Source organism: Pan paniscus, chromosome 14 (genome assembly GCF_029289425.2).
Source record: "Pan paniscus chromosome 14, NHGRI_mPanPan1-v2.0_pri, whole genome shotgun sequence".
NCBI lineage: Eukaryota > Metazoa > Chordata > Mammalia > Primates > Hominidae > Pan > Pan paniscus.
In genome coordinates this window covers 53,009,287-53,023,323 of record NC_073263.2, presented here as the reverse complement: position 1 = coordinate 53,023,323, position 14,037 = coordinate 53,009,287, and the positions used below count along the sequence as shown (strand labels likewise).

The following is a 14,037-nucleotide window of genomic DNA, read 5'->3' as shown; positions in this document are numbered from 1 at the left end:
TGCCGTGCAAGTAAAAACTCACATTTCCTTTCCTAAAGTTTTGGTTTTGTTTGTTTGGAAAAGGCCATCTCTCTAAAGTTTATTCTAGCTACTTAAATCCTATGATTTTTACCTATATTTCTTTTTCAAAGTAAGTTTAGCAGCACTTGAGGTGTAAGACAGCTGGTCAGGATTTCAAGATTTAAAAATTACTCATTTTAAGAGTGTCAGAATTGCCACCCTAACTTTCCCATAGCATTGCAATATGTGGATGAATATATACTGATTAAGATCTGTGAGGTCCTGGACAGACTCTGGTTTAATAATATAAAAACAGGAAATTCAGAACTGTCAGGAGCTCTGGGATCACTTGAAGCTAATCCTCCTCTAGTAAGCCTCCTCAAATAAGCTTTCCCATAGTGATCTTTCCTTAAAAAGTCAGTCTATTTCTGACATTTGGAGACACAGAGGCAGCCTGTTTCCAGAAAGATTTGCTACCATGAAGAGTGCTTCATGTTTTGAATTTGGAGTAAAGGTCTAATTTTCCACAATCATACAGGACAAGTTCCCTCTTTGGGACCTTGAAATCCACAATTATTACCACCAAGTGATGAGTCTCAAGTGCGCAGTGCAAAGTGTATTAATTTTATGCTATTAGAGACTTCACACACTGAAAAATTAGTTTAGATGGGTTCTAATTTTGCTGACTTCGGAGCGCCCACTCCCTCACTCTGAAAAGTCCTCAACTTTCAGAACTGTGCTTGGCACTATAAAACTTTGATTTGCATTTCTTAAGAAAATTGTGCAAATGTTATAAAATACATGGTACATAAAACTCTATCAGGAGCTCAACTGAACTGCACCAAGGTCTAATTATCAAACTAATGGTTGAAGCAGAGAACTGGGATAGTGTAATTTCATAATAAAAAGAATTAATGGTAAATGAACCAATACTATGAGGATTCATAAGATGAAATAAAATTTTAACATATTTTTTTCAGGAAATAGTCAAGTAGTCATGGCCACTTCGAATCATAGTAATTTAGAGTTGGGAAAAAAAGGCCCTTGAAGCAGAAAAAAAATCCAACCCCCTCATCCCAGCCCCTTCCCACTCCCATCCCATATTGTATTGTTGATTACCCTGGCCTAAAGCAAGCTGCTAAACTTCTCTCAGGCTCAACTTAAATACCTTTGCTGACAGAAACTCACAAAATCCTCAGGTCCATTTCAGTTCAAAAAGGTGATCACCAGTCATTGCTTAATTCATTCAAGGAACATATAATGCATATCTCCTTTGTGCTAGGCATTGAGGATCAGATCTCCTTATTTTGGGATTAAAAATCTCACCCCCCTCTTAACAATTGCTTGTGCTCTGCCCTCAGGACTTAGAGAGAACACAGCAGGGCCTATGTTGTATAAATTGGTCCTGAATAAAATCAGAATATAGAAAGGCAGTTCCCCATATCGCCCTCCCCAGTAACTTTCTTCTCTATAGTTATCTCTCCCACAGCCTCCTTCTCTACACCTTACCACCAACACAGGCCTTTTTATCCAGAAAAAGCACCCTGAAATCTTTCAACCAAAGGGTTCAGTAATTTTTGCTATCAGAGTCACTCCTCCTGCAGACACTAATTTCCAGATTCCTCAAAATGTGAGGACACTGAGTGCTGAGTTCTGAACTCAAGCCAATTGGCTCCGTTGTCCACCCTTAATCAGGACATTCTAGTGCTTCTTAATGAATGGGAGTTTTCTTGCCTCCTCTATCTAAAATGCCCTTTCCTCTACAGGAAAGGCTTTTTCACAAGAACTCCTACTCACCCTGCAAGACCCATCTGTAGAAGAGATTGTTGGTCTTCTCTAACCACCACAAGCAGGAGGTTCATTGGCAACCCCAGAGGACAATGTTTGTACCTGTTGTTAACTCCTAGGAAGGGAATGATTTCCTATAATTGCCTAAACGAAACTACCAAGTTACTGAAAGTCTCTGTATGAATGCTAAGATTACTGACTTGTGTTGATATGCTTATAAAGAACTTACGAACATACAAAGGTCTGCAAGGGACTGGGTCCCACCTGGAGAGAGGTCCCTCCTGGCTTTCATCACTTGAAGAGGCTGCCACTAAACAAAGGAGCCCCTGCTAAGCTGCAGACTAAACATAAGTCTTGACCAAAACAGAGCAGAGATGTCTGAAAGGAAGCTCCTAGGCAGGGAATGCTAAAATGGCATTCACTCAGAAAAGACAGTCCAAAAAGAAGCTGGGAAATGAGGTATCCAAAATATCAAAGTTTGGTATGCCCTTTGGGTATATAATCTAACTACAACTAAAGCAAAGACAGACTCAGACAAGGGTGGGGAGTTCCTGAAACAGGCTCTGTATTATGGTAGCACCAGAAATCTTTATTTGTAAATCAGATTGTTTTTACATTTCTTCTATTCCTTTATATTTCCTCCATTAATACTGAGTAAAGTTCAAGGCTGTTTGAACTCTGCTAAAAGGAACTTGAAGGCAAGAATTTTTATCCACTCTTGGGCTTGAAGATTTGAGTATTATCAGGCCACTATTGAGGGCAGTTTGAGTCAAAGAATCCTCCAAAGGGAGGTAAAATTTAGGGGACAATACAGATTGTGGAATCCAGACATTCTTCATCTGAAATTATCTTTCCAATACTAAATCTTGGAAGTAGTAGTTTTGTTTTTATTAAGCAATATTCTTCTAAAATTCCTGCACTAAATTGTGAGCATCTTGAAAGGACCTTATCATTTTCATCATTACCATGTATGCATGTGACTGGAACACAGTAAGTACTCAAATGTTTGTTGACAGAATAAATGAAGCAATTCATGGACTTTCAGAGTTTTGAAGTACTTTAAAGTCCACCTAGTCCAGTACTTTTCCTACAAGTGTATACTTATCCACATAAGCCTTTCATAGGTCATCATAGAATTCATTCAACAAATATCAACTAAAAGCCTACAGTAGTTAAGATGCTGTGCTTTCAGGAACAGCAAAAAAACAGATCAGTCACTGATACAACAAACGTGTATTGAGGACGTATTGCATGCCAGGTACCATGTTAGGCCCTAATGATGATACAATGAATAAGACACACAAAGCTCCATAGGGAACTCACAGAAGAGAAAATAAAATGGACATGAAGTATATACTGTATAACACCGTTTAAAATGGAAAATGTTAAGTGTTTTCAAAGGCACACGTAAAGCCAATGAAGAAGTCAAAGGTCAAAAAGATAAACCAGGGTTTCATAAGAATTTATGGAACACTGCCATTCAGGTATGGAACATTACTTGCGGCTTTAACCTCAGAGTTCAGGAATGAAGATTACCAGTTTCTAGCTAAAGCAGTGAATGGTAATGGCTTTGTAGGTTGTGATGAAAATCAATATTCCATTTTCATATATTTAGCATTGTGTCAAGTGACATTAACATTGAATTTTGGAAAGCAAGAATACAGATCAATTCTTTTAATGAAAACCATAACCAAAACTGAGCTCTAAATAACAAGGTTATGTTCATGTTTGAGTATATGACCCAAAGAAGCACAGACTTGTCAACTTGAATAATAAAAAAAGTATATTAATAATAATTCCAGACTTATGGGTGAACCTTATTTAACAGTAACTCCATGACAAAATAATTTCTATTATTTACATTGTACACTAGGAAAGTGAAAATCAGGCTAAGATATAGCTGAACATTGCATTTCTTTCATCCTATAATCAAATGAAATTTATTCTTCAGTTTCATTAATATACACTACTTCAGCATCTCCAAACACTTGAAAATATACCCCAGTAAAGCTGTTTCCTTCAAGGTAAATGTGGTGAAATGGGAATCAGAAGTTTCAATACGATAATAACACCTTAATATTAAAGGAGCTTAGGCTGGTCTGAAGGTAGTTTTATTATCTCAATTGTTCACAGTCAGTTACAGATTGAACTCCTTGTTCTACTCTCTTCCCCTTCTCATTACCGTACTTAACTAGTCTTAAAAAAATAAATAAAATATTAAAGCAGCTTAGGTTTAACTACCCTTCTCCTTTTCTTGATTCCATGAATTTGCTTATGAATTTTCCACAGCAGTTAGAAATTGATCAGTTCCATCTCCAGTAGTTACAGACTGGGAAAGTGACATCTACCAATATATTCCTTCAATATATTTTATGGAATATATCCCATAAAAACAATACTGTGCCAAAGAATTTCTAAGTCCAGAAGCAGTCTTTTAAACAAAATTTTGCCTTTATGGAAAAAATCAAACTTTCTCATAAGGCTTCTCTGTGAATTTCAAAAGGGTCCTACATCCATGTACTCCATTTCAGCCATGAATTTCTTCTGTTCATTGCAGAATGCTTGCCACTGGTGTATGTTTACAATGTTTTTCATTGGATCTGCATAGGAAATTAATCAGGCGCCATTTGTATTGAGCATGATGTAGACAAGAACATGTCATTAATATACTCATCCTAGTTATACTGAAGAACCTAAGACATGAACAAACCTATCGAGCTCAATTGTTGAGGCCACACACTATGCTAAGTGCGGAAATGACTATAAAGACAGCAATGAGCACTTTGTTGCTCAGCCTCTCAATTTTGAGTCACCAAGAAAGGATACTTTACCTCTGCATGATTTGAACTTATATTAAGAAAACCTACTTACTGTAAAATCCCCGTGTTATGTACCTCTACAGTGTTCTTTTGTAAGAATGCTTACATAGATTTTAGCAAAGAAACAATTTCAGATAAATTATCATAATACTATCTTCAAGCAACATTACTCTAGAAATTAGCTTCATCAGCTTTATTCCTGCATATTCAAGGAAATTCAGTTAAAGCGAAAACGCAAAACAGAGAGAATATTTGAAGGCAGAACAACTAGTTCCACTTCTGCAAATTAAGCAAAATTAAGCAAAAATAAAGGAAACAGGCAAAGGGAAGGAACTCAAGAGCTATTTGCAGCAGTGATCCGTTACAAGTTCTACGCGCTTCTCCTCGAGCTCCAAGAGATAAGGAGGGGAAAGGAAAGAAGGCACCACGCAGAAGCCTAAACTTACTCTTGGTACAACTTAGAATATTCACTGAATTCAGCCTAAGATGTCTGGGTTATCTGGATTCAGTAGGAATGTCTAGGAAGAAGGAGTGGCATTTGCTTTCTCCGTTTGAAATCCTGGGAGCTGTACAAGAGTACCCCAAACCCCTTGGTTATCTTGCAGAGGCGGCTCAGGGCATCGTTCCCCAAGCACACACCTGCAGAGCCGGGCGGCTCCTCCCCTCTTTCCTTCCTGTCCTCAGGGATGGACCAAAGTCCCTTCAGCGCACCGTTAGCCCGAGGGCCACCCGGCTCCCGCAGGCACTACCCAGCCCGGGGTGAAGCCGGAGCGCTTGCCGCCGTCCCGGCTCCGCTTCCCGGAGCCACACAGCGGAGGCGGCGCGCAGCTGGACACTGGCACCACCAGGATGCGCATTACAATAAAACTTGGGGGAGCAAGTCTACACTCGCGCCGACGTGGAGGCACAGCCCCTGACGCGGGCTCGAGGGCCGTCGGCCCGTCCCGCCCCTCCTCGCGGCCGAATGGCAGTAGTCCATACCTGTCCTCGGAGACGCTGATGACGCCCTCCTCTTTGGGCACGATCACGGCCATATTCACCACCTCCTGGGACCCCTCCATCCGCTGCAGCAGGATCGGCTTGCGGGTCAGAGGCTTGGGCTGGATCTCCGCCGCCATCGGAGGAGGGGGCGCGCCTGGGGCGCCGCCGCCAACTGCGCCGCGGGGCCGGGCTGAGGAGACTGCTGGAGCACGGACACAGGTTGAGACAGAGACGCTGGCTGGCCGGAGCGGAACGCCGGAAACCGGCGAGCATAGCCTGGCCGCCTCTCTCGGGAACGACTCCGCGCTCCCTGCTTCAGGCACCAAAACCGCCACGACCTGGGATGCAAGCCGGCGCCACTACCAGAGGAGGGGGCGGAGCGCCGGGGGGCGGAGCCTGTGTGGGCGGGGCCTGCCGCAGGGGGTAGCCGCTGGTGGGCGCGAGGGCGGCTCCACTTCCGGGAGGGTGGTGAAGGAGGAGGGGAAACCTGGAGCAGGAGGCGGGGATCTGGTATCCCAATGCGCGTGCGTCAGTCCCGCAAGCCCATTTTCACCCCTCCCCTCCGCGACTCCCCGGGCGCTGCAGCACCACTAGGACGCATGCGCTTTCCGTTCCCCGCGGTCTTCTCTCTGCCTTCCACACCCAAGGTTTAGGCTCCTCCCTCTTTAACCTCCCGTGAACGCGCGTATACACACCCCTGGGGACGCGCTTGCCAGACGCCACGCCCCTTCGAAATTCCCTGAAAAGAGGGCGGAGGTGAGGCGGGGAAAGGAGCGCCTCAGCAAGACCGGAAAGAGAAGAGGCCTGCAGGAAGGAAAGCCGCCCAACTAGTTGGGACGTGACTGGGCATGCGCGCGGGCTACCTGGCCTAGCGGTCTTAACAATGAAGCGCGGCGGGAGGCCGCTTACTGCTCCCAACATGCGCCAGGCCCAGGCTGCCGCAGGGAACCCAGTGGCCTCCTGGGAGTCGTAGTTTCTTGGAGCCTCCGCCCCCTTGTCCTGGAATGACCTATCGCCCACTTCTCTGCGCTATGGGCCTGAGGAGCTCAGCGGCCTCCAGGGCCATTGGCCAAGTCAGGACCCAGACTTGCCTCTATGGGAACTGAGGGGCAGCCCCCAGCTGAGTAGGACGTCACCACTCCTAGGGTCAGACTGATGCTCGGAATAGTGGCACGGAAGGGACATGGAAAGGAGAGAATCTTTCATACAGACATCTTCAAGGGAGCTCAGAGATCATATGGGGTGTCTATCCCCTCGTTTTCTTAGATGGCTAAATTACACAGCCAAGGTTACTTTAGTGCAAAGTTAGGGCTAAACAACCCCTCCTTCCCTCCAGACTTGAACCCAGACCCCTAGTGCTGGCTTCTTTCCATTTCCCCAGCAATCCAGCCTTTTTAGCTTGCTCCAGACACAACGGACACAGTTACTGTAGTTACTGACTGAATGTTAGGTGCCTACCAGAAGGCCTGGCATGTGGGGTTGATCGTGAAGACTAAGCTCTGCTTTTTTATCTTGCCCAAATTCCTATCTAAGGGGTCTGGGGAGTCATGGCCTACAAAAACCATAAATTCTCATCAGATGGGTTTTGACCATGTATGTCATGACTTACTTTCCAGTCTGACTCTGGCGTAACAAGGAAGAAAATCAAAATGTTTTACCCCAAATTATATTTCCTTGCCATGCCTTAAAATTGCCCTGCAAAGTCTCTTGTGGGAAAAATCCACATTCTATATCCCCTTTCCCCTTTGTTTTCCTTCCTTCCTTCCTACACCCAGGAGATAACCAACTAAGAGCCAGGCACCGTTTTAGGTCTGGTAAGGAACATTTTACAACCTGCTGTCTCTAAAGGCTGCTATCTAAAAGATTCCTCTGCACAATAAAACTTGGTCTCCACAATCCTTTACCTTAACCTGAACATTCCTTTCCGTTGATCCCAGGTCTTCAGATAAACTCAACCAATTGTCAACCAAAAAACGTTTAAATTTACCCGTAGCCTTGAAGCCCCCGCTTTAAGTGGTCCCACTTTTCTGAACCAAACCAATGTATTTCTTAAATGTATTTGATTGATGTCTCATGCCTTCTTAAGATATATAAAACTAAGCTGTACCCCGACCACCTTGGGCACATGTTCTCAGGACCTCCTAAGGGCTATGTCACAGGCCACGGTCACTCATATTTGGCTCAGAATAAATCTCTTAAAATATTTTACAAAGTTTAATTCTTTTCATCAATAGTCGTTATGTGATAACCTCCACTGAACAATCCCAGAATTAAGTTAGCCGAAGAGTAGTAATGGTCTAGGTGGTGTGATTGAGTTGCAGGGCTCTGAAAGTGAGAGAAATAATGCCATAGCTGGGAAAAGAAAGGGACAGGCCTTGTGGAAATGTATTTCTAAGGTAGGTGTTTGGTAGCCAAGGATCTCACAGATCACTAGAGACATAAGAGAACAGGTGCAAAGAACTTGTCTCAAAGCACGCAGGGCAACTCTTTACCACCTCCCATTTTGCAGAAATTCTGTAAGCACCTTGAAATAGGATTGAGGTATTTTCCAGCTGTAGGACCTACTGCAGGCATTTCACTTCTCTGAGTCTCAGGTTCCACATCTATTTAAATAGGGCATAACACCTACATCAGGTGGTTCTGGTGGCAATTACAGTTATGACCCAGATACCTTCCCCCATCCCCTTAAAGTTACAAAGGAGGTAGCACTGGCTGCTCCCACCCCAGGCTTTATGGGAATTAGAACCTGAATAGCATTACCATAACCCTGAGTCTGACCCTCAATTCCAAAGAGCCAGAATCTCTGTTTTGTCAATCATTCAAGAAATATTTAATAACTACTAGTGATAGGCAGGGGGAACACAGATTTGAATGCAAACCTCTCAATTCTCAAGAATCTCACAGATCACTAGAGACAGATAAAAGAACGGGTCATGACAGGGAAGTGATGATGGCAAGAGTTATAATAGGGGACTCAGGAAGCTGAGGTAACACAGGAGAAATGCCTAACAGGACCTGCAGTGGAGAGGGTTGGGCAGGAAAAGCTGCATAGAGGAGGTAGAGGCTAGACAGAGCCTTGAAGGGTGAGCAGGTGCAGTCTGGTTACATGAGCTCAAAGAGTATTCGTGAGAGGGGTGAGTAAAGTGGGGGCAGTCCTTGCATGCTTGTTAGGGAAGTGAAAGGCTTATGAAGACAGAGGTGAAGGTGAGGACATTACAGGAGCTGAGTTTGGACCATGGCCTGATGCCCCTTGTTCTTGGTTGGAAGAGATGCACCCTGGGCACCTGCCACATCATCCTCAGGTGGGATGGGTACTCAAACTATCAATTACTATCAATGTGGCAGCTGCTAACAATGAAAGTGCTGTGAAGTGCAGTGAGAACTGGAAACCCTGACCTGTGTCTGGCTGTTAAATCAGGGAAAGTTTTCTGGAGCAGAAAGAGCTCATCTGGAGTTTGGAACTAGTAAATCCAGACAGAGGAAACAGCATGTGCAAGAGGTGAGAAGTTGAGAGAATTGCCTCATCTCTTCTGGGAACCTCTAGTAGCTGGAGGGCAAAGTTTGAGGAGGGAGGAAGGTCAAGATATTGGGCTGGAAATATGGACAGGTGTGGACAAGTTCCTTGTTTAGGAGCTTGAGTTTTAACCTTCATGTGATGGAGAACTGTTGTGTCCTCAGAGCACATCTCTGCTGTGACCAGCACAAGTTCAAGCTCCTGGAATGATACAAGAGACATCTACTGCCCTTGGAGGTCATCGTTGGAAGGGGAAAAGGAAGACAGCTAGTGACTGTAGAAATTCACTGTGAGCCACATACTCCAGCACTCTATCCTTGTAATTGTGTAATTACAATTGTATTATAATTGTCAGAACCCTTGGTTGCAGGTAACAAAAACACAACTGGCTAAAAAAAGAAAGGCATAGGTTATTATTGGCTTATGCCATAGAAAGTCAGAGAGGCAAACTGCCTTTCTTGCAGTCACACAGTTATAACAGATGACAGCGGTTACATACACTCAAGTCTGTCTGTCTCTCTTGCCTCCAGGTTCATTTATTCAAATATTCCCACCCCATTGATTATTTGGCTTCCTAGGAGACTTCTGATTCACTGACCATCACACTTTTCACTGTCCAATGTAGTCATAAGATTACATGTTATTATATGTAATGAGCTAAAACCAGTGCCTGCCACCCAGTAACCACCATGTAGGGTTTGCCATTATATTATGATTATCCATTATCCCCTTCATGTTCTCACTTCCCTCCTTTCACTACTTAACTCCCATTGTCCATTATCCTAACAGTCTCTTGCAAACACCCATGGCATCCTTGCCTCTCTCTCATTCTTGGCAGGCAAAACTCCAATCCTGACCAATCCAACTTTTCACTTACTTCATATCTGCTTTGAACTTGGCAGATGAAAATTGCACAAACATTCTGATTGGTCTCACTCTAGACTCACAACTGTAGGTCTCTGGTAATTCTCTTTAATTAGAAAGTTGGCCAGGCGCGGTGACTCAGGCCTGTAATCCCAGCACTTTGGAAGGCCGAGGCGGGCGTATCACTTGAGGTTAGGAGTTCGAGACCAGCCTGGCCAACATGGTGAAACCCCATTTCTACTAAAAATACAAAAATTTGCTGAGCTTGGTTGTGCATGCCTGTAATCCCAGCTACTTGGGAGGCTGAGGCAGGAGAATCGCTTGAACCCGGGAGGCAGAGTTTGCAGTGAATTGAGATTGCACCACTGCACTCCAGCCTGGGTGACAGAGCAAGTCTCGTCTCAGAAAAAAAAAAAAAAAGAAAGTAGACGCAATCAGAAGCTGTCTCATCTTCATGTCATCAGATCTATCAACCTGCCTGCATCTGTATCCGTATTCTTCCATACTCTCTGCCTTTCTTCTGTAACAATGGAAAAAGACTCTGCTCCCATTCAAGGCCAGCGTGAGTAAACCTCTCTTTCCTCATTGAAGATTCCTGCAGGTATTCACCCTCTATGTTGCGCCACTTTTTCCTTCTCTATTGGATCTTTCCCAGTGGAGTATAAAGGTGCACTACTCTGTCTCCCATTTTTTAAATAAAGTAAACACAAGACAGGCATAGTAACTCACGCCTGTAATCCCAGCACATTGGGAGGCTGAAGCAGGTGGATCACTTGAGCCCAGGTGTTCGAGACCAGCCTGGCAACATGAAGAAACTCAGTCTTTTCAAAAAATACAAAAATTAGTGGGCTGTGGTGGCATGCACCTGTGGACCCAGCTACTCAGGAGGCTGAGGTGGGAAGATTGCTTGAACCCTGGAGTCAGAGGTTGCAGTGAGCCAAGATCGTGCCATTGCACTCCAGCCTGGGCAACAGAGTGAGACCCCCCGGTCTAAATAAATAAATAAATAAATAAACTACAAAACTCTTCTAGCTGCACATTCTCCTCCATTTCTTCATTCTTCTTCTCAGAAAACTACTCAGTTTGTTTGGACTTAGAATTTCCACATCCTCATTTCCCATTCTCTCTTCAACTATCTTAAGAATCTTCCTAAATCTACACACCATTAGAACTTCTCTTGACAAGATCAAACAACCTCTGTCTCGCCAAATGCAATGGCCATTTCTTCCGCCTCATCTTAATTTGCTTCTCAGAAGCATTCAGCACAATTGACCACTCTTCTTGCCTTGACACTCTTCCTTTGGTTTTCATGGCTTCACACTTTCTTAGTTTTCCTCCTAGGACGTTGGTACTCTTCACTGACTTATCTCCTGGACTTCACTCTTCAATTCTGCAGTGCTCTAGGATTCAGTCTTCAGCCCTCTTCTCTTCTTTATCCACAGTCTTTCTAGGTGATCTTATCTAATTTTAATGGCTCTATTTGTTTCCTATTGCTGCTGTAACAAATTGCCACAGACTTAGTGGCTTAAAACCACACAAATTTATTCTCTCGTATTTCTGGGGGTCAAAAGTCCAAAAGGGGTCTTTCTGGGCCAAAGTCAAGAGTTTCAACAGGGTTGATTCCTTATGAGGCACTGAGGGGAAAACCCATTTTCTTGCCTTTTTCAGCTTCTAGTGGTCATCTGTATTCTTTAGTTTGTAACCCCTTCCTCCTTCTTTAAATTGTGGCACTCCAGTCTCTGCTTTTGTTACCACATCACCTTCTCCAATTCTAACTTCTCTGCCCTCCCTCTTTTTTTGTTTGTTTTTGTTTTTGTGATGAAGTCTCACTCTGTTGCCCAAGCTGGAGTGCAGTGGCGCAATCTCGGCTCACTGCAACCTCTGCCTCCTGGGTTCAAGTGATTCTCCTGCCTCAGCCTCCAGTGTAGCTGAGACTACAGGCCCACGCCACCATGCCTGGCTAATTTTGGTATTTTTAGTAGAGACGGGGTTTCACCATGTTGGCCAGGCTGGTCTTTAACTTCTGACCTCGTGATCCGCCTGCCTCTGCCTCTCAAAGTGCTGGGATTACAGGCATGAGCCACCTCACCCGGCCAGTCCTCCCTCTTATAAGGACTGTTGTGACTACATGGGACTGCCCAGCTATCCAGGATAATCTCCTCATCTCAAGATCCTTAACTTAATCACATTTGCAAAGTCCCTTTTGCAGTATTTGTCAGTTCCAAGGATTGGGCCGTAGACATATTTGGGGAATTGTTATTCAGCCAACCGTAGTTTTAAGTACCTTACTCCCAAATTCTCATCTCCAGCTCTGACCTCACTCCTGAATTCCAGACTAATATATCTAATGACTTCTCCACTTTGTCACTTACTGTTTAATAGATGCTTTAAATGTTCCCAAACAGTATCTTTAAATCTACTGCATCTGTCACCCAATTGTTCAAAAGTAAGTTCCTAGGAGTCATCCTTGATTCTCCTCTTTTTCTCATTACTCATATCCAAACCATTAACAAGTCCTGTCAGCTCCACCTCCGAAGTATATCTTGACTTGTCCCACTTTATGCTGTCTCTACCTCGGTCCAAGTTGCCATAATCTCTGGCCCCTAGCACAGTAGCCTAACTGGTTTCTCTGCTTCTTCTCTTGAGCGCTTCTCATCAACCCCGTGCAATCAATTTTTATCACAGTAGCCACAGTGATTTTCGTTTTAAAATATAAACCATACTATATTCCTCCATATTATATTCCTCCACTGCTTTCAATTCATCAGTGCTTATCATTACACTTGGGATAAAACGCCTCACCAACCTCACCTCTCCTCCTGCTCAGTAATGGCTTAGAAAGTCCACAGAAACACAAACTTCCTTCCTACTGGTGGTCTTTGCACCAGCTATGTGCACCTCCTAGTTATTTTCTTCTCACCATTCAGGCTTAAGCTCCAAAGTTAGCTCCTAAAAGAGTCTTACCTAGCCGGGCACATTGGCTCATGCCTGTAATGCCAGCACTTTAGGAGACTGAGGCAGGCAGATCATTTGAGGTCAGGAGATCGAGACCAGCCTGGCCAACATGGCGAAACCCTGTCCCTACTAAAAATGCAAAAATTAACTGGGTGTGGTGGCATGTGCCTGTAGTCCCAGCTATTGAGAGGCTGAGGCACAAGAATCACTTGAACCCAGGAGATGGAGGTTGCAGTGAGCCAAGATTATACCACTGCTAGCCTGGGTGACAGAGTGAGAGAGACACCATCTCAAAAAAAAAAAAAAAAGAGTCTTACCTACCACCTCTAAAGTACCCCACCTCTTCATAACACTCACTGTCATATCACTTTATTTTCTTCACAGTACTTACCTCTGCCCAAAATCATCTTGTTTGTTTCTTATGCATTTGTTAGTCTCCCTTCTCTAGAAGAGAAGCACCGGGAGAGAAAGGATCTTGACTGTCTGTGCACCATTGTATTCCTAGCCCCTAAAGTAGCACCTGGCATGTTAGGAGGCATATTTTAAATATTTGTTGAATGAATGACTAGCCAGAGGCAGGTCCAGATTTGTTTAACTCTATTCCATTAAAGCATAATGGAAACACTGGAATCTGGAATTTGCCCTAATTTGTGGGATGGGTCTGACTTTGGGAAAAAATACACAACTGCAGGTATGTCCAACAGGCATAGGAAAATATCAGTATGGTAAAGGCAACATGTTAGTAATTTGTATCCAAGAGAAAAGCATAGCATGAAATAAATTAGGTGTCCTAACAGACAGGTAGGAGAAACTGAAAAATTATAGCTTCTGGACTTCCTGATAGAGGAAGACTACCCTAGTAGTTCTTAACCTTTTAGGTCACAGACCTTATTAAAAATCAGATCAACATTATACATCTGCTAGAGGAGGAGGCATGTACCCATGTACAAACTAAATTTTACATGCAATTTCAGAAGGCACACAACCATCAGAAATCCAGCCTGAGAATTCCTGCCTGCTCTGGGAAAATGTAAGACTACTTAGCCCCACGCCCTACCACACAAGAAAAGGCATTCTGATGGGGATCAAGGACAGAAAGGAGTAGACTTCCAGAAA

General features: G+C 43.9%; 1 protein-coding gene across 4 annotated transcripts in view; it reads right to left on the bottom strand.

The window, feature by feature from the left end:
* WDFY2 (WD repeat and FYVE domain containing 2) overlaps positions 1-10,671 on the bottom strand; it is a 186,551-nt gene extending 175,880 nt beyond the window's left edge. For 2 of the 4 annotated variants that reach the window (XM_003809795.7, XM_034936750.3), the window contains exon 1: positions 5,589-10,668. In XM_003809795.7, coding sequence (XP_003809843.3) covers positions 5,589-5,725 — 137 coding nt within the window. In that variant the 5' untranslated portion in view covers positions 5,726-10,668. Of the gene's footprint in view, positions 1-5,588 lie in introns of all 4 variants that reach the window. The other 2 variants (XM_034936749.3, XM_008962088.6) reach the window with 2 other exon arrangements.
* Positions 10,672-14,037: the final 3,366 nt, after the last annotated feature.